General features: G+C 42.0%; 1 protein-coding gene across 1 annotated transcript in view; it reads left to right on the plus strand.

The window, feature by feature from the left end:
• STMN2 (stathmin 2) overlaps positions 1-25,917 on the plus strand; it is a 52,250-nt gene extending 26,333 nt beyond the window's left edge. The window contains exons 2-5 of the mRNA XM_088471566.1: positions 14,948-15,046; positions 20,682-20,854; positions 23,334-23,525; positions 24,636-25,917. Coding sequence (XP_088327692.1) covers positions 14,948-15,046; positions 20,682-20,854; positions 23,334-23,525; positions 24,636-24,695 — 524 coding nt within the window. The 3' untranslated portion in view covers positions 24,696-25,917. The remainder of the gene's footprint in view (positions 1-14,947; positions 15,047-20,681; positions 20,855-23,333; positions 23,526-24,635) is intronic.
• The last annotated feature ends 1,020 nt before the right edge of the window (positions 25,918-26,937 follow it).

A 26,937-nucleotide genomic window follows, 5' to 3' on the forward strand; every position in this document is an offset into this window, starting at 1 on the left:
CCCTAAGTCCCCACCCCCCGGAACCCTAAACCTTACCCTCCCCCCCGCGGCTGTCCGCGGTCTGCGCCCTGCATCCCTTCGATCGGATGCCGGGTGCCGGTCTCCCGGCGTAGGTTAATTAACCCTCGCCGGGATTCTGTAGTGGAGATGCCAGCGGTTGGCATAGAGACCGCCGGCATCATAAACGCATACCACATATACACATATATGAAAATGTATTGTATTTCAGGATGTGTTGTATATAATAGATCTTACTGTAAAGGTTCCTCCAGTGGGATCTCATTTATGAAGCACCAGACTGGCAAGGCACAGTGCAAAGTCCTCTTTGGTAATGTCAGGGACACTGGTGTGTGTTTAGCAGTAAGCAGAAGTTTATACTTGAGCAGACAGAGCTCAGTGGGGTGTCCAAAACCATAAAGTAGGCGTGCATTTTGATGTACAAAGGGTGGAATACCTAGGTGCTATGGTGCAAAATCAAAGTGATTTGCTGTGAGATACATTGTGTTTAAATTCCAATGAATACAGGTATCAACTTTTACTTGTAATATGCATGATAGAGGACGTAGTTTGAAACTGTACATGCTGGTTCTCAGCAGCATCTAGTAATATATGTACCAATCTTATATTCACAAATGTTAACTACAGCCACGGCCACGATCTGAGTAGTATTTAGGATTACTCATTTACAACCAGAAAGACTATGCAAAAGTTATTTATCAACATCACAGATAATAAAATTCAGTAATCCCTTATAAATAAACTATCTGTGTCATAAAATACCTTCAAACCAATGGCGGCTCAGTAACACCGCCAATGTATAAACCATATGGATAGTGGCCTGCAGCGCTCGACTGGCTTATAGTGGAACGAGCCTGCACGATAATCCAGCAGTGACATGAAGAGGCTTCTTGGTGATTTTGTTTAAACTACACTCAGTGAAGGCACAATACTCGCATATATGAGGATAAACTCATATTAAGTAAATGTTCTACAGATGTGTCCACATACATGTTACCTCCGTGTATTACAAGTCGTGTGAGCACTGTGTGACTCGGTAGTGCTGAGTGTCTTTTATGTGCATAATTTTACCTTCAAATGCGTCTTATTTGCAAAGCGATGCGAATAGCAACTTCTGCTGATTAAAATATGTGCACACCTATATTCTGTGTGCGACTGCAGCTGTATCTGCATGTGAAATGCTACGTCACAGTGTCAGGAGCTGTGACACTGTAACGTAGCATTTAGTGCACATGCAGATGCAGTTGCATACAGGATCATGGGTGCCGAGAGGGGGGGGGCGGGTACAGTTTACCGGCGTCGCCCCCCCTCCCTCACAGCAGCTCAGCACACAGCAACAGAAGCTGCGTGTGCATCCTATTTACATTGCTTTGCGAATATGATGCCTTTGAAGGTGAAAAGATGCACAAAAAGACTCTCGGTGCTACCGAGTCACGTAACGGCATGGCATGGCTAGAAGGACTGGTTAACATGCAAGGAAGTAAAATGTATGTGAACACATCTGTATAAAATTTTACAATGTATAAAAAAAAATTACAATAATGCGTGTAAGACAGATGAGGTTATTATTAAAGAACAAGTAAAGATAATTTTGACATTAATATACTGAATGTTAAAAGTTTTTATTCAATGAGCTAAATAAATCCCTGAAATAACTGATGTGTTTACATCTAAATAAATCTGCCCAGAATGTTGTCTGCTTTGCCGTTTAGCAGCCTCTGGCTTTGATTAGGGAGGTGGTATTTCTCCGACTTGCATCACTCTGAGAAGTTAAAGCCGGTGTTTGGTGCTCGCTTACTAATCTCTGAGGTAACAGAAATGCTTTGGGAAGGTGGAAGATCATTTGAAATTAAAAATCCATTGCATACTTCCTTTATGATCTTAATATAATAAAAGAGTTATAATAATATATTCTTACTAACCATGTTAGATTATCAGGAGTCCAAAGTATGGGAATATAAGTATGCTACTGGAAATATCTGGTGAGAAAATAGGGGACTGTCTTTGGAAACCATGATAGGGGATCCTTTAATAGTCCTTTAATGTTTAAGTTCTTAGGGTTACAAGTAGGATTTGTCGCTCTATTCTAACTAGTAAACTAGACCTAATGAGGCATGATTGATCAACTAGGCCAAGTAACAGCAATATCCTTGTCTGTAATTAAAATTCCTCTGGTGGTTGAACCTTCATTTTATGGTTTTGTTGCCTAATAATGTTACCAACTAGTTGTAATTTTGTGATCTGTAATGAGAAGGCTCTTCCTGCAGCTTTGTGTTTTATATCAAGCACCCACGGTCTAAGGCAGAGGTTTCCAAACGTGGTCCTTAAGGCACCCCAACAGTTCAGGTATTAGAGATAGCCATGGTTGAGCCAATTAAATCAAATTGACTGAGGCACCAATTAAGTCACCTGTGGTCAAGCATGGATATCCTTAAAATCTGTACTGTTAGGGTGCCTTGAGGACTGAGTTTGGGAACCTCTGGTCTGAGGACTCCAGTGAACACCAGGGAATGTTGGGAGGCTGTCTTAATTATTAACTCCAGAACAAAGTTTGGGTAATAGGAATGTATTTTACTTTCACCCTTCTTATATGAACATTTTAATATTTGGATTTATTGCCATATAAAACCAGCAACTGACACATGATTTAATCCTGAGCCTCCACTTGTCTTGTTAAACATATATGTAAAGTACTTTAATTATCCTGGTTGACAACAAATATTGATGTTGTATGTTTTTGGTTATCAGCTACTAAATTGTATGTCATCAATATAACTGGAAATAGTAAAATTGCACAATTTCATATATTATTTGGACAGTCAATCCTCCTTAAACATTATGAAGTGATCTTTAATTATATTAAAGTTCTCATTATACTCTATATGTTACTGAGCACAATTGTGAATAAAAAAGACAGAATTCATACTGTATTTCAGTTTTAGGTTTCATTTCATTTACTGATAGGCTGTTTTTAATTTAATCTAATTCTATGGCAGCAAGTTCATTATTTTAGTAAAATTTGGAGCAAAGATCTCACTGGTAAACGATGTATGTCTCATTCAGGCTGGTAATGGTTTAATAATCAGATTTATGTTGTATCACCAAGAGCACTTTGAGAAAATAATGAGATTCTGCAATTCCATCTACACTTCTTTCTTAAGAATTTATAAAACATGAAGCTTTGTAAGTGACATATCTAGGTTAACCGGAGGGATTGCTTGCAAAAGCTTCTGCTCAGTGTTTGTACCCTGAAATAAATTCCCTGGGTAATTACAAGTTGAGAACTGCAATAAAGGGGCAGCCAAGTAAAGGGCAAATGTGTTATAATTCAGAATACATTTATCTTAGCTTTATTAACAGCACATGTCTGTGTTATATTTATTTTATATTTTTGTTTTGTTCTAAATGTTTACCTCAGTGTGGAGATTTATAACATCAGACATCCAATGTATATGGAACAGGATGGATATAAAAAACGTCCAGCTGTAAAAAGTTTATCTATGTAAATATTCCATCTTTATTCAAAGTGATATGCCCTGGAACTTTAGCTATATGACATCGTTGATTTTTACTGAATAGTATTTGTGTTTATATATTTATTCATGTTTTAACACCATTATTTATTGCCTTTCGTTTTTGGGAACACTTATATGAAATATATATATGTATATACTGTAAAAATGGGTATGTAATAAATCAGTCAGGATGCCTGCTGTCAAAATACAGACAGCGGCATCCCGATGGTCGGTATGCCGACAGGGGTCAGGTAAGAATACTTACCCTCCCCCCTACTCCCCCTAACCCTCCCTTGTAGCCTAACCATAACCATCCCCACCCCGCACTCTAACTCTAACCCTCCCCATTAATCTCCCCCTTCGTGCCTAAACCTAACCCTCCCCCTCAGTGCCTAACCCTAACCCCCCAGTGGTGCCTACCCCTCCACCCTAGGGGTGCCTAACCCTAACCCCCTCCCAAAAAAACCCTAAACCTAACCCCGCTACCCTGCATAAACCCAACACTCACATTGTAATTAGCTGGTAGATGGGTGTCAGTGGCGCAGTGTCTAAGGTGCTTAATCAGGGTCCACACATTTTTTCAGGTATAAATAAAAGAAAAGTGATTTACGGTCAGCATACTGTAGAAAGAAAATAACAAACGCCTAGCCCCCATTCAGGGCACTGACTCACTTCTATGCTCTTGACTACCTTTGGCAGCTAGTCTGCATCACAAAGTCTCTGCCTGCTTCTCTGCAGGTTTATCACTGGCTCCAGCTTGGCTGCCACAGCTACACAAAGCACAGCTCAGTCTTTGTGGCCTTCCCTATTTCTTACAGGTATAGGCTCTGGCTTCCTTAGCCTGCAGCTTAGCTGCTTCAATGTCCTTCAATGTACAGTATGATATTTACAGTCATCCCTGCCTCCTGCAGGTCTGAACTCAGGCCCCCTGGCCAACAATGGCCTTCAGGCACACTGGGCTCTGTAGCTTCCTTAGGCTGATTCTACATGCAGCCTAACTGTCGGTCTTCTTCATTAGCCCTCACCTGAGCTTTCTCCACAAGGCAGCAATTAGGTGAGCTAATATATATATATATATATATATGTATATATATATATATATATATATGTGTATATATATATATATATATATATATATATATATATTTTGTATATAAATAATCACAAGTACTGAGAATTACATGTCTCTCTAAGATATTTTTAAATCTATTTAAACTAGATTTTTTTTGTAGTCCTTCACTATTTATTAATTTGGGTATATCTCTACTAGGGACTGAGGACAGGAGACCTTTGTTGGCTGGCTTCAGTATATATAATATAATTTCCTAGCATCAGAGCAGTGATAGAACTAATGCAACACTTGAAATGCCTGCCCGCATCCTGAGTGGAAAAACCCCACAAGCTGACTATTAATTGTAGCATGGTCTTGGTCCCTCTGCTGCTCAAGATGATTTCTGAGGCTGACTAGCAATGCTCCCCACTAACTAACCCCCCTCCCCCTATCCCTAAACGTCCCTTAGTGGTGCCTAACCCTAACCTCCCCCCTAGTGCCTAACCCCAACCCCCCCTTATGCACCCTAAACCTAACCCTCCTGGGGGGGTACCTAACCCTAACCTCCCCCCACTGGCATCTAACCCTAACCGCCCCTCCCACAAGCCTAACCCTCCCCGGGGGGGTTCCTAACCCTAAGTCCCCCTGGGAGACCCTAAACCTAACCCCCCCCCCCTCCGCGGCTAAGATGCCCGGACTTACTTCAATCGGTCCGATGTCTTTCTGTATTCCAGCGTCGGGATTAAGATAGGCGTCGGTATTTCAATGCCTTTCTTAAGTCCCCCGTCTAGCTTTGGTTAATGGGATATAGACCGGTGGCATATACTTGGTCTGTTACCTACATCCCTTTACAATATAAATATATGGTTTATTCAATATAATATTTAATATAACCATAAAACAAAATTAGTGCTGCTCATATTAGCAGAATTTACATACATGTGAATATAGTTTATGTTATATGAAAATAAAATGTAAGTACTCAGCTGTAAGAGTTCACATGAAAAGCTGGTGTCCTCTAAAGTGCAGCCTTGGAAATCTATCCTGATTGTACTGTATGTATTCACTTGTTCATTTATTGCTCCTATTTGAACTGTAGTGCAAAATGAGAAGAAATTCATGGTAATTAGTTTTACTGGGATATGATGTACAATGTAATTTGAATGTGGCATATGGATGTCTCTAGGTGTTCAGTCCCACTGAGATAAGTACTTCGACAGATTAGCATGTACCTTCTGTCATTCAGAGCTCCCATTACGTGTCTTAGCTGGGAAGGGAAGACTTCACATAACCTCGTTCCATTATTAAGGGGATCGTTAAACATTTTATTTATCAATTTCATTTTTCTTTTCTATGCAAATAGTTTTCTTTAAGGCAGAGGTTACCAAACTCCACCATTACAGTCTAGGTTTTAAGGATATCTATTCTTGCGTCCTGGGACAGGATGTCCGTTTTCGAGGGTTTGACCACATTTCTCATTTGCACCAAGCCCCAGAATGCGATACTTTCCTGGACTTGAATACGGGCGATGGCGTTGCCCAATAGAAGCCTATGGTCTTCTATATGCAACGCTTCGCTGGGAGGGATCCAGTCAGATTATTGGAATGTTCCCAACAGGCCCTAGGATTGTTATAATATCCCTTGAATCATGGACACATATATATATATATATATATATATATATATATATGACAGGTTTTGTGGCTTGGTGATTTCAAGTCTGCATTTCTACTGCTTTTAATCAGCCACAGAACCTGTGTATTTCATGTGTGTCCCAGAATAAAGGGATATTATAGCAGTCAGTATGATGATAGATTAATTATTTGTAGATGGTGGCAGTATTACATATATTCTGACATACCTTTCTGTTTCCTCAATCTTGGGGAATGCTATAGTATAAGTATTACACAAGTGTGTGAATAAACCAATCTGAGTTCACGTCCTTTGTATCACACGGTTACATTTGAACTAGGCACTATAAGCCCAACAAACGAAATTAGAGTGACACAGCTCTCAGTGCCTGTATGCTTTACCGTCATAATCTTCCTATGTGGCAATAATGGAATGAGACATTTGGCTGTTTCTGCCTCTATGCTAAGGAATAGAAGGCAAAATGATATCTATAAATGCTTCCTGCTTCCCAGAGAAAGCCACACAATGATTAGGAAACAGTTCTCTCTACATTCAATGCACTCCTTACACCGTAGAGATGCTATAAGGGGCTATCAGTGTCCTCAACAGCGTAGAGAGACTGCAGAGTACTATATAGGAGCCTATGGGAGAGATGTATCAAACCTTCTAAAGACGAGAGAAATTGCCCATAACAACCAATCAGCTTCTACTTGTCATTTTATAGAATGTGCTTGATCAATGATAGCTAGAAGCTGATTGGTTGTTATCGGTAACTTCTCCACGTTTCCACTCTTTAAGGTCTCTTCCTGAGTCCTACTGAATGGTAGGTAAGTTAATGGGCCAACATGGAGGACCAAGCAACCTTTACATTCACCACCCAGGATTTCTATTGGCTTACCCCAGACAGTTAAGATGGAAGAGGATGAAAGATTAATTAAATAATTCAGAATAGCAAAGGGCCAAATCCTCGGTGTGCAGCAATAGTCCCAGAAAGCAAGGAAAATATAAAAAAAGACATACATAGATATGTAGATCTTAGGAAGATGAATGAAGCATTAGTAAGGGAAAAGTGTCACATTGGAAGACTTCCTACCTAAAATACAAGAACCATTTTTAATCCCTTTAGATCACAGGTTCTCAAACTCGGTCCTCAAGACCCCAAACAGTGCATGTTTTCCAGGTCTCCTCACAGAATCACAAATGAAATAATTAGCTCCACCTGTGGATCTTTTAAAACATGTCACTGAGTAATGAACACACCTGTGTACCTGCTGTGTGACCTGGAAAACGTGAGCTATGTGGGGTCCTGAGGGTTTGAGAACCACTGCTTTAGATGATTCTGTGTTCCAGGAGGAAGCCGCTACTCTGTCTTACCAGCCAGCCCTAACCAGCTCCTAGGGGCCGCAGACGATGCAGCTCTTTGGATGCAGGTGGCATGCGCGGCTCCCCACCACTAGTGCACGTTTGCCGGTCCCGGCTCCTGACAAATCGATTGCGCAGCAGGTGTCGGGACCCGACCATGAGGATCGGTTGACCGGGGTGAGTAATTGTACCCTCCCTCCCGTTTTCAGAGGCGGCAGCCCCCCTCATCTAAGAGGGTAGGAGCTGCCGCTGGTGCTGACTGCTTCAGTTTATTATATAGTGGTATGTTGGTACAGCTGTAGTCACAGTTATATATAGTCAGAGTCCTGTAAGCAACAGAACTTGAGCGGAGCATACAGATCACCAGCCCTGAAGGTACAAAATGGAGGCTGCGCAGTAGCGCACTCCATATTTCACCACTTCTTCTTAGAATAAATGTCTGGCAAGTGTATGGACTTGGAATTACATTTGTTCTAAATCCCTCGCTATAAGCCACTCTGATGAAAGATAACATTTGAGCTCAAGCACTAGATTTCAGTGTTTACTGATCCAATGTGTGCATTGTTTATAATGGAGCATAATTACTCATTTAGGATGTATTCTCTCACAATGCCAAGGACAGTAAAGGTCCCCTATAAACGTCCAAATATGCAGCATGCAGGGCTTAACATTGTGCACAATATCTCCCCTTGTGCATAACATGACCATATATATATATATATATATATATATATATATACACACACACAGTATATACAATGTTCTCTGTATGGTGAAACATATTGTAATATACAGTACTGTATAATAAATGAATAGTAGATTCAGACGTGGCTTCTTATAAGCATTTACCCCTTTTCAGCAGAATAGGTTCAGAACATTGCATGCAAAACCAGCCCAGACTGAGAGAATTGCTAACGCTACCAAGTACATTGACTCTATATGGTGCAAAGCATATGCAATTCCCTCATAGCTGCATGATATCATGGCAGTGATGCCATTATATACTGCTCTTTAGGTGATACCGGTGTGATAATGCTCTTTACCCATTTTCTCTTCTATGTGCAAGCAGAGATATAAAATGAGAAACCTATATGTACATTGGGCCTGATTCTGAGCCTGGGGCATGTCTAAATGTGGGCGCATCCCATGGATATATGCAAACTGTGCATGCTTCATAGGAAACAATCACATACAGACTGCACATGTATCTCACCATAGGTGTATTTATAATGGCTGCAGGGTATGCAATGCTCACGGGCCCCTGGGCACAGGGGGCCCCGCACAGCACACCCTGCACACATAGTATACTTACCTTGTGCCGGCAAGAGGGTCCCTCCCCCTCTGCGGTGCCATGTTCCCAGTGAAATCTTCGGGAAGATGGTGTCACACTGTGCCAGTGCCTGTGCTCTGTTGTGCGCATGTGCCATGTTCCAGAAGATCACTGGGAAGATGGCTCAGCAGAGGAGAAGGGACCTGCTTCTCGCCTGGTGCAAAATTCAAGAGGTGCGGTTGAGGAGAAGGGTGGCACTGCTTAGAGGAGGGGGCCTGTTGCACAAGGTCCCCCGTGGGCGTTAATACGCCCCTGCAGCTCACCATGTATACACACACAAACGGAGATTGAAAGACTGAACGGATTGATCCGTCCTCTGTCGGATCATTATTTCTGTGAAATGGGCATTTCTGGACAGCAACTGGGTGGCGACCATGCGATCGCATCACGTGAGATTGTCACGGGAGTGTCGTGGGCCTGTAGCCAGGCTTCAGTACTCTATAGGAGCATAGCATGCAGACAAAGATGGGATGTCTGTTTCTGACGGATATTTTGCTCCCAGCATGGGGTGGGAGTAAGTGCCAATACTAATTATGGTGGCTTCGGACAGAAAAACTGCCTTCTGCATGAAGCCGGATGGAGGTGGATGTTCACATTAGCATAAGATAGCGAGCAATCTGCCGTGGTCGGGCGGAAAGCAGCCACAGATGTGTCTGGCTGAGAATCGGCACCATTATGTACTGGGGCCCTGAAAATTCTAGTTTCACTAATTACACTGGATTTTTCACACCACTGATCTTTATACATAACGTTTACATTCATCTCACAGCTTTTAAATCTTGTTTTTTAACATCATTTAACTGAACATATATAAGAGGAGAGAACCGATGGCTAATTAGTGATGAAACAACCTGTCAGTATATAACATGTATGGCTTAGTCATACAGATTGAGCCCACGGTAATGTAGTTTTTGGATCAATAATTATATATATATGTAATATATATAGTTTTAAAAAAAACTATGATGTTTTGTGCCAAATGCTGCACTAATGTGTGTTCCATCTGTCTGCTGCTGAGGGCTTAAAATGATACCACCAAGTATGCTAATCCACGTAGTCATGAATATGCAGGCTTTTTCTGTCTTCTCGCCTGGCTAATTTTAGCTTTATATTTAGGGAATTATATATATTTGCTGGATATTGTTAACTACCAGGATCCCAAGCTTTCCAATTTCTTTACTTGAAACATTTTTCTAGAAACAGAAAATACTTTAAGGATGTCACTCCCAAGGTACTCTCCTGCCAGAAGGTCATTTTCTCTGTCGATGGCAAATTGAAAACTACATAGTACAATATGTTGTACTGGAATTCTCCCATTTTACATGACTTCATTTGTATCCTATCTCTCCTTTCCGATGCTTGCAATATCTTGTTAGTGCCAATGGCCATATATTGAAGGAGTAGACAGATTCCACATCTATTTTAACAGTTTAAATAGAAAAAGTCTCTGTGACTGTAAAAGTGAAATTTGGTCAGACACATTCATCTGCCAGTGATAGTGAACAGCTGTTAAAGAAAACGACATAAACTATTTGTTTTATACCTTGCTTATATTTCTTTATTATTCAGATGCCTGTTGTACCAAATATAGGGGTCTACTGTATATACTAAGCCTTGGAGAGAGAAAGTGGAAGGAGATAAAGTACCAACCAATCAGCTCCTGTCATTTTACAGGCTGTGTTTTCAAAAAGGATTATATATTTATTTAACATTTAAGGGCCACCTTTTGCCTAGAATACAACTTGAATTCTTCTAGGTATGGATTCTACTAACTGTCGGTATATTTTATAGGGAATATTAGCTCAAATGTGATGGACTTTATCCTCCAGTTTCTCAAGGTTTGATGGCAGTGAATCACTTTGATCTGGGGATTGAATAGCTGACTGCAGCAGAGAAAAGTCTTTGTCGTGCTTCTCAAACCATTTGTGCACAATGTGAGCCCTACGATATGGAGCGTTGTCCTGCTGGAAGTATCCTTCTACATTGGGAAAATCTATCAACATCACTGGGTGCACTTGGTTGGCAGTGGTATTTAAATAACCTTGGCTGGTCAGACATTTCTCCACATGAATGAAAGTGCCAAACACTCAAATGAAAACACGCCCCATACCATAACGTTGCCTCCATCAGCCTGAAGAGTCATGAAGATGCAAGAAGGATCCTTGCTTTCGTGTTGTTGTCTCCATATCCCCATCCTACAATCTGTCATTGAAAACATGATGGTTTAGACCATATGAACCAATTCCAGTCGTTTACTGTCCAACTCCTGTGTTCCAGAGCAAACTGGAGGCATTTCGCCTTGTTTGCAGCGAATAGCAATGGCGTAAGGACAGGCCTTCTGCTTCTGTAGCCTATGCAATGTGATGTGCGCGTACATTTCATTGAGAGGCCGTCTGAATTGGTTCCTGATTCAGATTTTCAGTAAGTTAGTGCTCTGTTACCCATCAGTAGGACTGAATGTCTGACCACTCTTCATTCCGCTCGAGCATCCAATAGCTGTTTATGACCACAGGCCTTGCACTCAGTCCAGGGGCGGATTTATAATGGGTGCAGGGTGTGCGGTACACATGGGCCCCTGGGTCCGGGGGGGGGGGGGCACACCGCAAACCCTGCACCCATATGTTTTAATACTCACCCCTCCGAAGTCCCGCATCTGGCTATAGCGCTGGACAAAACACCTGAAAAATGGCCCCCACAGGCATTTTTCCGGCACTGTACCCAAGCGCACTAGGGAAATTACTGGGAACATGTCGGCTGCGCCATTTTCCCGGTGACATGCACATGTGCAGTAGACTCTGGGCACACTCTAGTGCCCAGAGTCTACTGCTGCGGTGACACAGCCGGCCGCCAGTGAGAGAGGAGTGGGCCCCAGACGGGGAATGCACATGGACCCCCTCCTATCTTAAGACGCCTCTGTCTCAGACTTAGTTTTATGTCTGCTGGTCCACTCTGTGTACACTTTAACAACTGCTGTGCTCGAACAGTTCATCAGTGCAGCCATTTGCTAATGCTCACACCGCTGCTGTCAGTGCCAACAATCATTCAACATTCAAAGTCCATCAGACCATGCCATTAACCCATTAATTCATGAGTGAGACACTTCATTAGGCTCTGCCTACTTTTACCTTTCCGTTCTTATACAGAGTCAGATATCCTACGTCAACATTATCAACTGAAAAGCTACTTTGCATAAAATCACCTGGTGGTCTTAATAATTCATTGTATTTAGGGAGAGATAAAGTACCAACCTATCAGCTTCATTTTTTAAACACAGCCTGTAACATGGCAGTTAGAAGCTGATTAGTTGGTATTTTATCTCTCTTCACTTTGGGGCCTATTCATCAACACTAAAATAACGTTTTTAAGGACATTTTCCTTAAATAACGTTATTTTGGTATTCATGAACAGACTTAGGGGCCTATTCATTAAACGTAAAAATTCAATGGAGATAATTAGCTTTAGAACTCTCATGGAGTTCTAGCTAATTATAGGTGGAATTCATCATTCCACCTCTCCATAAATATCTATTCCGAAAAGCTGTCATTTTTACGATGACAGCTTTTCGGGAAATAGATACTTTTCCCTGCCTACACTACCTTATCGCATCTGGAAACACTGCTGCGCATGCGCTGTTACATCTGTAAAACCAGCGCATGCGCAGCACTGCCTACAGATACATTAAGTTAGGTACCCCCCCCGACCCCCCCCACCCCCTCCCCCCAACGGCTCACCTTCCCCCCCCCCGACTTACCTGTCCGCGCAGCAGCCTCCGGCTCCGTCCTGCTGGTCTGTCATGTGGTTTCCCAGCCGACCACATGACAGATTAGAAAAAAAAATTTTTTTTTCTTTTTCTTAACTTTCTTGTGCTCTGCTGGGGAACACACATGTCCGACCAGCCTCCGGAGCCTGAGGACGGAGCAGAGCGCCAGAGGGACTCGTCGGGGGACCCCCACACGCTGATGCAGGTAAGTGAATTCTGCTATTCGCCACCTCACAGTGGCGAATAGTAACTGCATCAAATTCCGAAAATTTATAATTTTCGGAATTTGATGAATACCACAATTTCCACATCTCCATACTAATGTATGGGGAGTGTGGAAATTAACGCAGGGGAATTTAGCACAGGAGATATCACAGATATCTCCTTGCTAAGTGGCTACATGAATACCAAAATAACGTTATTTAAGGAAAATGTCCTTAAAAACGTTATTTTAGTGTTGATGAATAGGCCCCTTAGCACAGGAGATATCACAGATATCTCCTTGCTAAGTTCCCCTGCGTTAATTTCCACACTCCCCATACATTAGTATGGGGATGTGGAAATTGTGGTATTCATCAAATTCCGAAAATCATGAATTTTCGGAATTTGATGCAGTTACTATTCGCCACTGTGAGGTGGCGAATAGCAGAATTGACTTACCTGTATCCGCGTGTGCAGGTCCCCCAACAAGTTCCTCCGGCGCTCTGCTCCGTCCTCAGGCTACGGAGGCTGGTCGGACATGTGTGTTCCCCAGCAGAGCACAAGAAAGTTTAGAAAAAGAAAATTTTTATTTTTTTTCTAATCTGTCATGTGGTCGGCTGGGAAACCACATGACAGACCAGCACGACGGAGCCGGAGGCTGCTGCGCGGACAGGTAAGTCGGGGGGGGGGGAGAGGTGAGCTGAGGGGGGAGGGGGGGGGTCGGGGGGGTACACAAACTTAACGCATCTGTAGGCAGTGCTGCGCATGCGCTGGTTTTACAGATGTAACAGCGCATGCGCAGCACTGTTTCCAGATGCGATAAGGTAGTGTAGGCAGGGAAAAGTATCTATTTCCCGAAAAGCTGTCATCGCAAAAATGACAGCTTTTCGGAATAGATACTTATGGAGAGGTGGAATGATGAATTCCACCTATAATTAGGTAGAACTCCATGCGAGTTCTAAACCTAATTATCTCCATCGAATTTTTAGGTTTAATGAATAGGTCCCTAAATCTCTCTGCAAGGTTTGATGCATCTACTCCTTAGTTGTTACTGGAGGCCTGGTGTAACGATACGTGGTTGTGGTGGTGATGTTGATGATGACACCTGCATCACTATTTAGTAACTTCTCATTGGCTGCTTTAGTGTTGAACCATTAATTAATTCGTTTTGCCGTTAAATTATGACAGGTTGTGGCTGTTGGATTTTTTGTTTGCCATCCCCATTTGGACTATTGCAGAAAGGCTTCCATTGGATTTATAAAGTGTTACACAATGGATATGAGAGTATTGGTAGTTCATTACATTTTATATGGAAAATGTGACTTTTCCATGTACCCAGTAATATAGACAAGACATTAAGCTCCTCAGTGATGCCACTGTTTGCTTCTGTAAAGGGCGTCCTGTGCCACCTCCACCCCCTACATCCGTGACGTCATTATGTCACGCCTGGGGGGCAGGGTCGCTGACAATGCTGCCCACTACTATACAGGACTGCTGACGCCGCCGTCTCTGGTAAGTAGAACACACCCTGCAGCGTCGGATATGTAGTAGCGCTAGTGACTGGAGGGTGCCGTTTCTGGCACCCTGCAAGCCACATGTAAGTGCCGCCGGTCAGCGATGGTGCCGCCCAAAGGGCACCACTCGCACGACCCTAGTTACGGCCCAGCACACTGTAATAACAATTACTGTGAATCTGCCAAAAAATAAGGTTCTATGTGGGCTGCCAGACCATTTTTAAAAATGATTTTTCATTAAAAATTAGAATACTGGCTATTCAGAAATATGTTTTATTTTCCCTTAAGTATTGATCATATAATTTCTTTGTTTGGTTTTAATTTACTATTTTCACTTTCTCTTTTTGATGCTGATAATCTTATTGTTATGGTATTTATTAGCAAATTTTGCAAATTGGTTTTATGTATCTAGAATGTGAAAGCATGACATCTGTAAGAAACAATACATATGTACCTTTATTTCCTGCAAATGGTTGAAGAAGATTTGCTTACAGCTTAGTGCAATGTAAAAGAAATCATTTCAAACGTCAGAGCTTATTTTCTTCATTTTATTATATGTTTCAGCCTACAAGGAAAAAATGAAGGAGCTGTCCATGCTGTCTCTGATCTGCTCCTGTTTCCATCCGGAGCCCCGAAACAACATCACTGCATATACATATGATGGTAAGTACGCAAGCATTACTTCTTGCTATTGGAGAAGCGGGTTACAAGGGTTATGGTGGGAAGACGTCCTTGATGTCTAGACATCCACTATTCTTCCATTTTTTATTTATTGGACATTATCTTGTAGACTATGATAGACCAGGAATTATATATTGTTTAATCTCTGTCTGTTTATATCATTTAAAAAGTATGTGTATAAAATTTTGGGATGCAGTTTATAGATCAGCGGACTAAGGGCCCGATTTAGACCCACTCGCTAGATGCGTTCGCTCGTTCGTTGCGTATGCATATTTAGCTGACTAACAGCAAGGCAGGCAATCGCACGGCAAGGCATAAGCACGCCCACTATGTCTTGGCGTGCGATCGCAGACCAGCCTGTCTTAAGACGCCCACTTATAAGCGTCATCTCCAGGAAGTGTATGCAACCATCGGTAACATCGGGTACCATCGGAAGCTAATGCAGTGCTTGTGGTTGACCAAACCCTACAGCAAGCACTGCAAGCACTTCAGTGTAATATCCAGCCAGGTGACGTGTACTATGATGCTCCATCTTAATTATGCACGCCTCTAGAACGGCGTTAAGATGCAGAGACACGCCTGCGTTCGCACCTCCACTCCCCTGTTTTCATCGTCCAACCCCTGTCACCATCCACAAACGGCTTCGCCTGTCACTCATTCTGGCGGGGCATCTTTAGATATGGGGCGATCACTTTGTGATCGCATGGACTAGTTCGCGCACGCGCAGAGTAATGCGTACGCATGCGCACATTGCTAAACATCGGCAGCTATGAGCAACGCTTCCTAGCGAGTGGGTCTGAATCAGGCCCTAAATGCCGCCAGTCTATATCCCTACAAGAAAAGCCAGATGGGGGACTTAAGATAGGCGTAGAAATATTGATGCCTATCTTAATCCCAATGCTGGAAATTATTATCTTCCTGAAGGTGCTAGATCAATGTTAAGTAGCATCTGATTGGCTACTATAGGCAACATCTCCACTGACATCATGTGCTTAGGGGGAGGGGCCAGTACAAGGCGTTCCGGAGTCTAGATATGCCACTAGGGGCTTGATGGGGTCGCAAGATTACTCCTTGGTGCACCATACTTTCCCTACTTCTCTGCAATAATGGGTCATAGTTATGTTTTTGTTTTTTTATAGATGACCAAGAATCTATATAATAAGCCAGTCTGTCCCGTTCTGTCCCATTTCCTACATGCCTGCTCAGTGAGAGCCAGGACATACGCCACCCCTCCAATGGTTCTGACTACATTGAGCAAAGGGGCAGACCCTAGAAGAGTAGAAGAGAAAAATAAGTATACAGACTAGGAGGAGTGAGGAGGGGCAGAGTAGGAAAGAGCGGAGGATAGAGATGGGGCTGAGCAGGACAGAACAGGGGCAGAGCAGCTGGCAGAGAGACAGATCAGGGGTGGGCATAAGCAGTGGTCATAGAGGGATTGTTTGGGACAGAATGGGGAAGCATCAGGCAAACATAGATGACCTGCAATCTAATATAAATAAAGGAAAGGCCAAAATCACCTTGTGGAGGGAAAGTTTGGTAATTATGGCCTGTTTTAGAATTAAGTTACTAAATCCAATTTTTATACAAGTGGTGTATAGAAGTAGTGTTTTATTGACACATATTTCCCTTGTGTATATTACAGTATATATTTTTAAAGTGTGACCGTTTAGTGAGAGATGAGAACAATATTTAGGCTACTTGGCCACTGCATTCTCCATTATTGTCTATTCTTGGTCAACTATAACAAAACCATAAATGAGAGAATAGTGATGGAAAGAGTAGATAAGCTGGGCTACATACCCTCCACCGCTTCTCAGATGGGAGAAGGCATTTATCCATTCACTCACTACATCTAGGACCCACCAGTGGACATTGGTGTAAATGTTGTCTAAAAGCCCCAGTAATTTTCAGAGGGTGTGGCCCAATTGCGGAAGGCATGACCACGCCCCCTTAAAGGGAAAAAATTAATTACCGCACCAAGAAGCACTAAATAGAGGGTCGCTGTGAGCCCCTCTGCCAGGGGTAAATCAAGGGGGAGGGGGTGCTCCCCCCTACCCCTGCACAGACAGAGGAAACTGCCTCCCTAGCCACACTGCAGCCCAGCGCAGGGGAGAGAGGATGCTGACAGGTAAAAGGGTGGGTGGCATTGGTGCTCCCGAGCTCCCTTCTCTGGTCCCTCCAGCAAGCCCACGCCCAGGAAATAAGTACCCGCTCCCTCTCCCTGTCGGCACCCTTGCATATAGTTGGCCCATTGCCTGGTCTGAAAAGGGGGACTTGTCAGTGGCGATCCCTGTCTCTCCCTCTCAATAAAGTTCTACACTGATATGATCTATTTCCCATAATCCTGTTTCAGGCTCACAGACACAGCTGAGCTAATCAGTAAGCCCAGCACTGTTGGAGAGTAGACTTCCCTCTGTTTACAGCCTTTGTGAAGCTGGGAGGATGGGAATTTAGCTAGGAGATTAGGATTGTTGTCCTCCTACAGCTTTATCAAAAGTCAATAAAGTTTTGGTAGAGCTAAAGGAGAACAGCAGCGAAACACTTCAAGGTGACTCTATTGGCGGTAGGAACATAGCCCTGGGAGGGAGCTCTCGGAGCTATTCAATTCAGCGCGCTCTTTGGTCCGACTGAAGGATTTGTTCTCGATACCCCCTGAGGGTGCGAGGAGAAATCCAACAAAAGTGCAGGCCACAAGGCTGTTTTCCGGTTTATTGCGGCGCTAACAGCCTCGCAACCAGCACTTTGGTCGGAGAATGCCGGTTCTCGCGACTTAACACCCAGGTTAAGTCCTGAGAACAGACATTCTCTGACTTAACTGCCAACTGTTGGACCAAACAGCGCGCTGAACTGAATAGCTCCAGGAGCTCCCTCCCAGGGCTATTCAGCATCGTGCTGAAATCAATTGAGCCTGTTGTGCAAGTATATTTTTATCTGATTTAGGGGGGTATTCAGTTAGGCTGCGAAAAGTCGGAATCATCATTTTCGCATGTTTCAATTATCCCTGTATTCAAATTCAAAGACTTTTCGCAGGTTCGAAAAGTCTTTGAAAAAAAATGGGGATAAGTTTTCACCATGTTTTACATGGCGAAAAAAAGTGCAGAATTGGGGTTTAGGGGTGTAGGCTTAAAAAAATTAGCCTACACCTCTGCTAATGTCATTTTAAAAGGAACTGTGTAAAAAAAAAATTAATAAAAAAATCGGGACACCCCAAAAATTAACTTTAATTTTGGGGTTTAAACAAATAAAAGTGTTTGAAAAAATTATTAAATTAGCGGAATAGCCTCAGGGGGGGTCCCCATGTATGTGGCAGGTGTTTTCTAGAATGCAGGTGCATTTTTGCAGAATTTTGAAAAGTCATTCTAGGGACTTAAAAAAATGCTTACCCTCATTTTCATGTACCCCAAAATTGATGGGACCTCTTAAAAAAAAAATAAGTGCTCTTCTGCATCACTTCTTCAATGTCGGGAAAAAAACACCTGCCGCGGCTATTTAAAACCCCGGCTTTCTTTTGCAGCCAAAAGCGGGGGTACCCATAGTGATCCCCCATGTCTGGACAAATTTAGGGGGTTCCTACAATTAATTCCCGAAAATTCCCGTTTTTTTTCGTTCCTCCCAATACGCTGAGTCCCGTTTTCGCTGATTTTTAATTGAATACTGGGCTAAAGCGGGTGCGCGCCCGATACTTTATCCCAGGAAAAGCTCCGATGTTTAGCGAAAAGTCCAGCACAGACTTTTCGCTCCCATATTGAATACGGCTCTTAGTGTCATTTATTGGTTATTTTATACATTTTTTCATATTCTAGCTGCATGTTGTTTTACTAAAACTTACATTCTATCCTCTAAGCGCTGTACATTCATCTATATTTGCTTCTGGTTGGAAGCTCACTCCACTTTTACAGCTGCTTTGGATTGATTACCCTAGGTAGCACCTGGCTGGTTGTTCAGTCAACTACTGCATTGTTAGGGGAGACAGTCCAATAGTCTACTGTAGATGTAAACAAACATTATAAAGTCACAGTGTTAATAAAATATTTAACCAAACTGGCAAGTAAAATAATGCAGCAAACTAAATAAAAAAAAAACTTCTACAAATTAAAATGAGCTGAAACTAAAACTATATGCAAATTACTAAAAATAAAAATTAAATTGTCATTTGTGAATTGGTGGAACAAATTTAAAATTTATCAATAACTATATAAATTTTTTTAAAAATCTTACTTCTGTGGACCTACAGTATATATTTAATTGGTACCAAGCAAACACAAATCATAACATGATTTCATAATGGTAAAATCAATAACAATTCATTAAATATCATATATTAATCATTTACATTTCAAAGTGTCTGAAAGAGTTGGAGCATCCCTAGCTATAACTAAGTTATGCTGACAGACTTATCCTACTATTCTAAATCTCTTTTCCCCAAAGGTTTTGTCTCAAACTGACAAAGCAGCTGCACACAAATAATAATGCTCCAAAATGGATTAGCAATCTGTTTTCCAGAATCACAGTGGTCTATAAACCTGCCCAGCACCTCCTGAGAGTCATTATATTCAGTAACTGGTCTGTAGATAGACAGACAGACAAAGTAAAATCATAGCGCTCATTGAGAATACTCAAACACAAACCAAAATGTTTTAAGTGAATCAATTCTCCAACTGCATTTTCTTCCTTCAGACTTTTCATGGAGGCAGCAAATATTTTTTTGTGATACAGGATATAAATAAATACAAAAGATAAAAAGGTACCTCTAGTGCAATAATAAGTAGAACACCCAGTGAAGTACAACTAACATGAGTGAATTCAACTTATATATATAGCATATATTTTCTGGATTACCTGCTAGAGCTAGTAAAATCCGATTGCTCCAAAATGTAAAGCTTAAGACCAAATATCCTCAGGTATATGTTCACAGATTAGAAATAATAGAATAAAGCTGGTGTAACACATTTTTTATGTGCCATCCCTGATGAAGTCACATCAGCACTGTTTGCTGAGACAAAACGCGTTGTGTTCTACGTTTATCTCATGACCTGCTCTGTTGGAGGAACCTTTTCTTTGGATGCATTCTATCAGATAAGCTCTTTTACATTTATTGTTATGTATGTGCATTACTGGGTTCTGAAATTAAAATATGTTAACACATAATGCCATCTGTCTTAGTGATCAAGTAGAAAGGAAGTATTTGTCTATATCAGGGATGGGGAACCTCAGGCCTGGGGGCCGTATAAGGCCTGCGGAATCCTTTGGTATGGCAATCTAAGCTTCTTTCTGCTAGCCTCATCTGGCTAGCAGGGTGCCTAGAATGGCCCCCTGCATCCAGAATCTATGCAGCAGTGCTGCCTAGAGTGTCCTTAGGATGCTTCAGATGGTCACACTGCTGCCCTTACAGCTCCCCGGAGCATCCTCAGGATTCTCTGGGCATGGCTGTAATCACGGACGAATGTGGCCCGGCCCCTGTGACGTCACACGGAGGGGGCGTGGCCTGCACCAGGCCCACAAATAATGTTATATGTAACAAAATGGCGCTCGGCAGAAAAAAGGTTCCCCACCCCTGGTCTATATGTATGTGAATATCCACATAGTTCTAATTATGTTTTCAATCCATGCATTTTAGATATGGAAGTGGTACAAATTAACAAGCGTGCATCTGGTCAGGCTTTTGAGCTGATACTAAAACCACCATCTCCAGTCTCTGAGGCTCCAAGGACTTTGGCCTCTCCAAAGAAGAAGGATCTCTCCTTAGAAGAGATTCAGGCAAAATTGGAAGCTGCAGAGGAGAGAAGAAAGGTATACCATGAAAATATATACATTTCTTACCAGGTCAAAGCCTTATTTTTCAAATGAGAATCTCACACAGGAACATCTTTGACAGAAGCTGTATTTAGGTGAAGAGAGCGAACAAAGTAAATTTCTCAAATTGTTCACAGTCTATAAGACTCTTTATATATTTTATTAACTTAGCCTGTGTAGTAGATGTTAGAGAATATTGCTACCTGTAATGAGATTCTGGTGCCTGAATGTGATATTAAATGATATGGGCTAAATATCATCAATAGATGCGTAACACAGTTTTTCCAATTCAGTGGTAGCCAAATTGCTTGTTTATCAAAATGAGGTTTCTGCAGATGACTGACCCCAAAATCTTTTCTATCTGTCTATTGATTATAATCACATTGTAGCATGTCCATGTTGGGGGGTAGTTGAGATATGTATATGGAATTAATTATGATAAAGTATTACAAGTTAACATTGTGTTTATATTAGGTGGTGGATCAGTAACAGTTCCTGTCCAGTTATTTGGGTTTTGAAGTGATTTACAGTAGAAGTAAAGACCTTAGGTGGACTAAATGCGTGGCCAATTTTTCCAAGATCACTTCTTGCTTATGAAAAGAACCATATTGATGATACGTATGTTATGTTGCAAAATGCTAATTATAATATCCATTTAAATGTACACCATAATGCACCAGGCAACAAGCTGTGCTTTTACATAAGTTATAGATTCTCCACGGTGACTTATATTATCCTAAAATGTTATAGTAGAGGGTGCACTACGGCTTTAAATACATGGCTAGTAGTTTTAAAATAAGGAATTAAAACATTGTATTATTTTAATCAGTATTGTTTTAAATTATGCTTTGATGTCCTTAGTTTTTTTTTATTATGTTTTTAAATATTTTTATTATATGAGAAAGTAAGGTGCCTGTCTATCACATCACTATGTCTTGTTGGAGGATCCTGTGATAGATCATACCTTTCATAATGTAGGAGTAGAAAGAAGGACAACCAATCACACGTTGAAGGCATGTCCCCAAAAAAGAGAGACGTGGTCTTGCACCACAGCCCAATTTAAAGAGCTTCCCGAGCTGCTAGGCTGCCCCCCAGGCTCACCTTGCTCTGTTTACAAGCTGTATGCGCACGGCATGTATTACCCACTGCTCTGATATACAGAGTAGTGGTGATGAGTGCTCCCCCAAACCCCTCCCCCCCAGGGACACTGCTGCCAGTGGGTGGGATGGCAGGACAGCGGGTCTGTTCTGCCAAAATCGGGATGGTTGGGAGTATACTACATGAAGGGAGTTGGGTGCAGGCGCTGTGCAGGTGCTGTGCTGGGTCTATTGGGACCAGTTTAATGTCTGACGACGGGATGCATCAAGCATCACATTTTGCATTCAATGCATCCCGCCACTCATCGAATGCATGTTGGCATTAATAACACTGGTATGCATCAAGAAAATCCCAATAAGCGCTGTCCTCTGCGATAGAGGGACTTCGTGGTTTATGATCCAGAAGTCCCTCTGGCACCCTTCTGCACATGCCACGGGGGACACTGGGACGGATTCAAATGGATCCCTCTCAGTTCAGAATGCAATAAGAATCCCACAGGCTTCTATAGGGCAACACCATCTGAAGATGGCATTGACCACCGTCTCCAAGCTGCGGAAGCTTTGCTCTCTGGAGCTTGGTGCATATGAGAAAAGCGGTCAAGTCCCCAATAACTGCATTTTTGGGGGGGTTGAAAACATAATAGAGAATATTGCATCCCTCCCTGGTTGAGATAAATGTCTAGTTGAGGTGATTTTGCCCAAAGAAGCGTAGAATGAAAAAGAGAAGCTGTAAGTATTGCTTCAATCAAACCCAATATACAGTATTATCATATGGAAAGCATTTTATGTGTGTTATTCTTTGGCATGGATGAGGTATGTTCTACTATGTGCAGCATAATAATAAAATATATAATTACATTTGATAACCAGTCATTTCAGATGTATTCAAATATAAGCATCAATTTCAAAGCTTTTCATCTTGCTTATGATAACAACCATAACATCATATTGATATTATACAGTATTTTTTAGATGCCATTTTGCAAACTGTAAATCATATCTACTATTAAATTACTGACAATCATTATGCTGCTACAGTAAAAAAAATCCTCTTTAAGACTTTAAAACTGTGGTTTTCCAGAGAAATCTATGCTGGGAATTCAATTTAACGCAATGTGAAATGCCCGGCTGTACATATATCGGCTATATGCTGGACTTGCGATCCTGGCACAATGTGCTGTTCCCAAATGGCACATTGCGTCCTTTGTGCTGAATTAAATTCCCCCCTATGCTCTACTCTAAAAAGAGATGGTACAAACATGAAGTACTTAATATTTAATATTTGTTTTAGGCTTTTTTAATAAAAATTGACTAACACCAAGAGATAGATTTATTGTAATAGATAAACACTGAATGTTACATCCCATTTTGTTCCACAGTCTCAGGAAGCCCAAATCCTGAAGCAGTTGGCAGAGAAACGGGAGCATGAAAGGGAAGTTCTCCAAAAGGCTCTGGAGGAAAATAACAATTTTAGCAAAATGGCAGAGGAAAAACTGATACTTAAAATGGAACAGATTAAAGAAAACCGTGAAGCCTATTTAGCTTCCCTTTTGGAACGTCTTCAGGAAAAGGTAAGGGTACGGGCAAATGTATTACCCAGAATTCACTTGAATAAAATTTAACTTTATTATCATTATCAAAGCAAATATTTGACTTAATAAAAGATAAATGTTCATTTATATGTTGGTGTGATGCTACTTGCCAGAAACTGTGTTTAGGACATACCCCTATCTTTTGTAGTCCTTACCACGTATTTAATCAGCAAAGCTACAAAAGCTTTTTGAGAGACCAATGTTCCCTCACTAATGATAACCACCTACCAACTGAGTTAAGAGTGAAGCTAACATATTCCATATTTGTCTGAAATCATTAATCCACAGAAAAAAAAACAGTCGGAGGGGCACAAACAGTAATTGTCAGTGGTGTATCTATAATGGCTGCAGGGTGTACGGTGCTCACGGGCCCGTGGGTCCAGGGGGGCCCACACCACACTCCCTGCACCCATATATTATACTTACCTCTCCCGAGTCTCGCGTCGGCACTGCAGAAATCACCGGCAAAATGGTGGAGCGGCCATTTCCCCAGAGAATTGCACAGTAGAGAAGTCACCGAAAACATTGCATAGATGCCTTGGGGGGGGGGGGGCTGCACAGAGACTGCACACATGTCCCCTCCTCTCTTAAACCGTCCCTGGTTGTGGGTATGTGTATTTTCACTGAACTAAAAGAGAAAAAACCTGCATTCAATACCCATTGAAATCTGGTGCATCTCCATCAGTAAGAGGAAACCTCCAGCTCTACAGCTACTGTGTTACTTTGAGTACTGGAATGCTCGGACTGCTACAACTTAAGGAGTGCCCAGGGCCGGCTCTACGATTAGGCAGCTGCCTAGGGCGCTGGGATCTAGTGGGGCACAAATGAGACTGCCTGTCAAAAAAAAATGAAAGATGTCTCTGAGAGAGACATTCTTGTTTTATTTAAAGCAGGCGGTGGCTATGGAACTTATAAGAAACTGTTTCCACACTTTCACCTGAGGGGCTGAGAAGTGGATATTAGGGGCATTAGGCTGAAGTTTTGCCTAGGGTGCTGAGAAACCTTGCAAGTTCCCTAAGTCTGACCTAAATCCATACCACAGTGTCCAAAATGCTTTACATACTAATGTAACCATCTGTTGTGTTTCAGGAGAGACATGCTGCCGAGGTCCGCAGGAACAAGGAGCTCCAGGAAGAATTGTCAGGCTGAGAATATACCACCATTAGTCCCTTATTTGCCTATACTTACGGATCATGCGATAACGATATGGAAAATGTATGACATCACGAAAACAAATCAAAGAAAAACAAATGACAAGAACTCATTCCGAACAAAAAAAAAAAAAACACTATAAAAAAATGTGATCTCTTTGCAGAATGATTTGCTTCATGTTTAAAAAAAAGAAAATGAAAAAAAAATTGGGTCTTATTTTGTAAATACTTACATTTTTGTTAAAAAATTACAAGTATTGCATTATGCAAGTTATTTCATAATCTTACATGTCCTGTAACAGGCTTTAGGTGTTGTCTGTTTCTTCTCAATTGAATTTGCTGAAACTTTCCAATTACTCATGTCTAATCTCATTCCCTGCTGTCTTTCTTTGGTACATAACAAACAAGAAATCACAAGGTCGGTGGTGGTGAGGAAAGCCATCACTGAGACATATATTTTGTAAGCTTTCAACTTTGTTAATTCAGTCTTTATATCCCAAGTACAATGATGTTATTACATGTCAGTGTCCAGAGAGGTTCTTACGTATTGTCAGAAAAACAAAAAACTTTTCCTTGGGTTTTATGGTAAGACATTTGCAGTGATTTCCAGTGTAGGCTAAACTGCTATTCCATTATTGATAGTCTGTAATGTCTGCAGAACGTCTCTGTTCTTTGGTCAGTGAACAAAAGACAAGCAAGAGGCACATAGGATCTGGTGTATAATACAGTATCTTTCACAAAAACTAGTAGAAATAGTACAAGACAATTAAGCAACGCCATTGCACAAGGGCCTGACAACAAGCAAAAATGGCTCTATTCTAGCAATAGCTCCCTGTTCGCTCTCTGCTATACTGCAAACATTAATTAGGAATTTTGCCATTAAGGATTATTTTGTATGCATATTCTGTGCGCAAGGTGGAGTCTTTTAAGATTAAACCTGGAGAACTTTGCCATTTGTTCAGCAGTATGAGGGTTACCTTTATTAGCAAAAAATACAAACCTGAATAGGTTGTCGGTAGAACTACAGGGATCATTAGACAGGGTGCACGTGCCAAGTGTGGAATTGCCTAAAAGCCACCGAGTGTCAAACATAGTTGCGATTTTGAAATTGTTCCTACCCTAAGGAAGTTGCTTCCTGCGTATTCTACTCTCCATTAGTGCTATTTCCTGTATGTCATTGTGAGCAAGCTGTGGTTAATAAACAACTGGAGTTCTGAGAACTTACAATTGTTTGGGCTATTTCTTATATTATTTTGCTCAAATTCTTGTGGGTTTTTTTTATTTGTTTTTTAACTAAAGATGTAATAATGAGTGGTCCTTCCTAACAGAACACACGCACATAGGGGCGGGCTTGCTTACCCTCCCGATTTGGCCGGGAGCCTCCCGAATATCGGGTGCAGCTCCCGGCCCCCCCCGGAAAGGCAGGCAAGCCTCCCGGTATTCACCAGCCCACCCGACCTCCCCCCAGAATAAACTAGAAATCCTCGCAGCGGGGGGGGGTGGGCGGTGATGCGATTTGCGCTGAATCGCATCATCGTGGCCCCGCCCCCTGCTTCACAATGCCGAAAATAACGGCATTGTGTAGAGGGGGCGGGGCCATGATGACGCAATCATGTGGCCCCACCCCCATTGTGTCATAACTGTCCAGACACGCCCTTGCTATTAGCCAACAATCAGCTCCCTCCCGGAAGGAAGGAGCTGATTATCAGCAAGTATGACATAGGGGTATATTTACTAAAGTGAGAGTTTTTACAAGTGGAGATTTTGCCCATAGCAACCAATCAGATTCTAGTTATTATCTTCTAGAAGGTGCTTGTTAAATGTTAGGTACAATCTGATTGGTTGCTATGGGCATCATCTCCATTTCTAAAAACTCTCACTTTACTAAATATACCCCATAAGGCCTCATTCAGAGGTGCACGTAATATCGATGCCGCTTGCAAGCGGGCAATGTTTTCAGTTTGCGCTTGCGTCCAAGTCGCACTGTGCATGTGTCACGATGGTTACCGCTCTAAGACGCAGATTGAAATGGCACAGAGAGATGCAATTTCAGTGGCCACAACGGGGTTGGTTAGCCAGACACAGGCGAGGTGTCGACAGCGACTGCATGTAGTGACACAGTTGCACTGACTGTCCAGATGGAGAAATTGCACCTGCCACAGAGTAGGTGCAATCTCCGATGGTGCATCTGATGGTGCGTTTTAATATGCACAGCAGGGGATTAGTGCAGCAGCAGGTGG

Source organism: Taudactylus pleione, unplaced genomic scaffold, assembly GCF_031769625.1.
Source record: "Taudactylus pleione unplaced genomic scaffold, aTauple2 ptg000114l, whole genome shotgun sequence".
NCBI classification, from domain to species: Eukaryota; Metazoa; Chordata; class Amphibia; order Anura; family Myobatrachidae; genus Taudactylus; species Taudactylus pleione.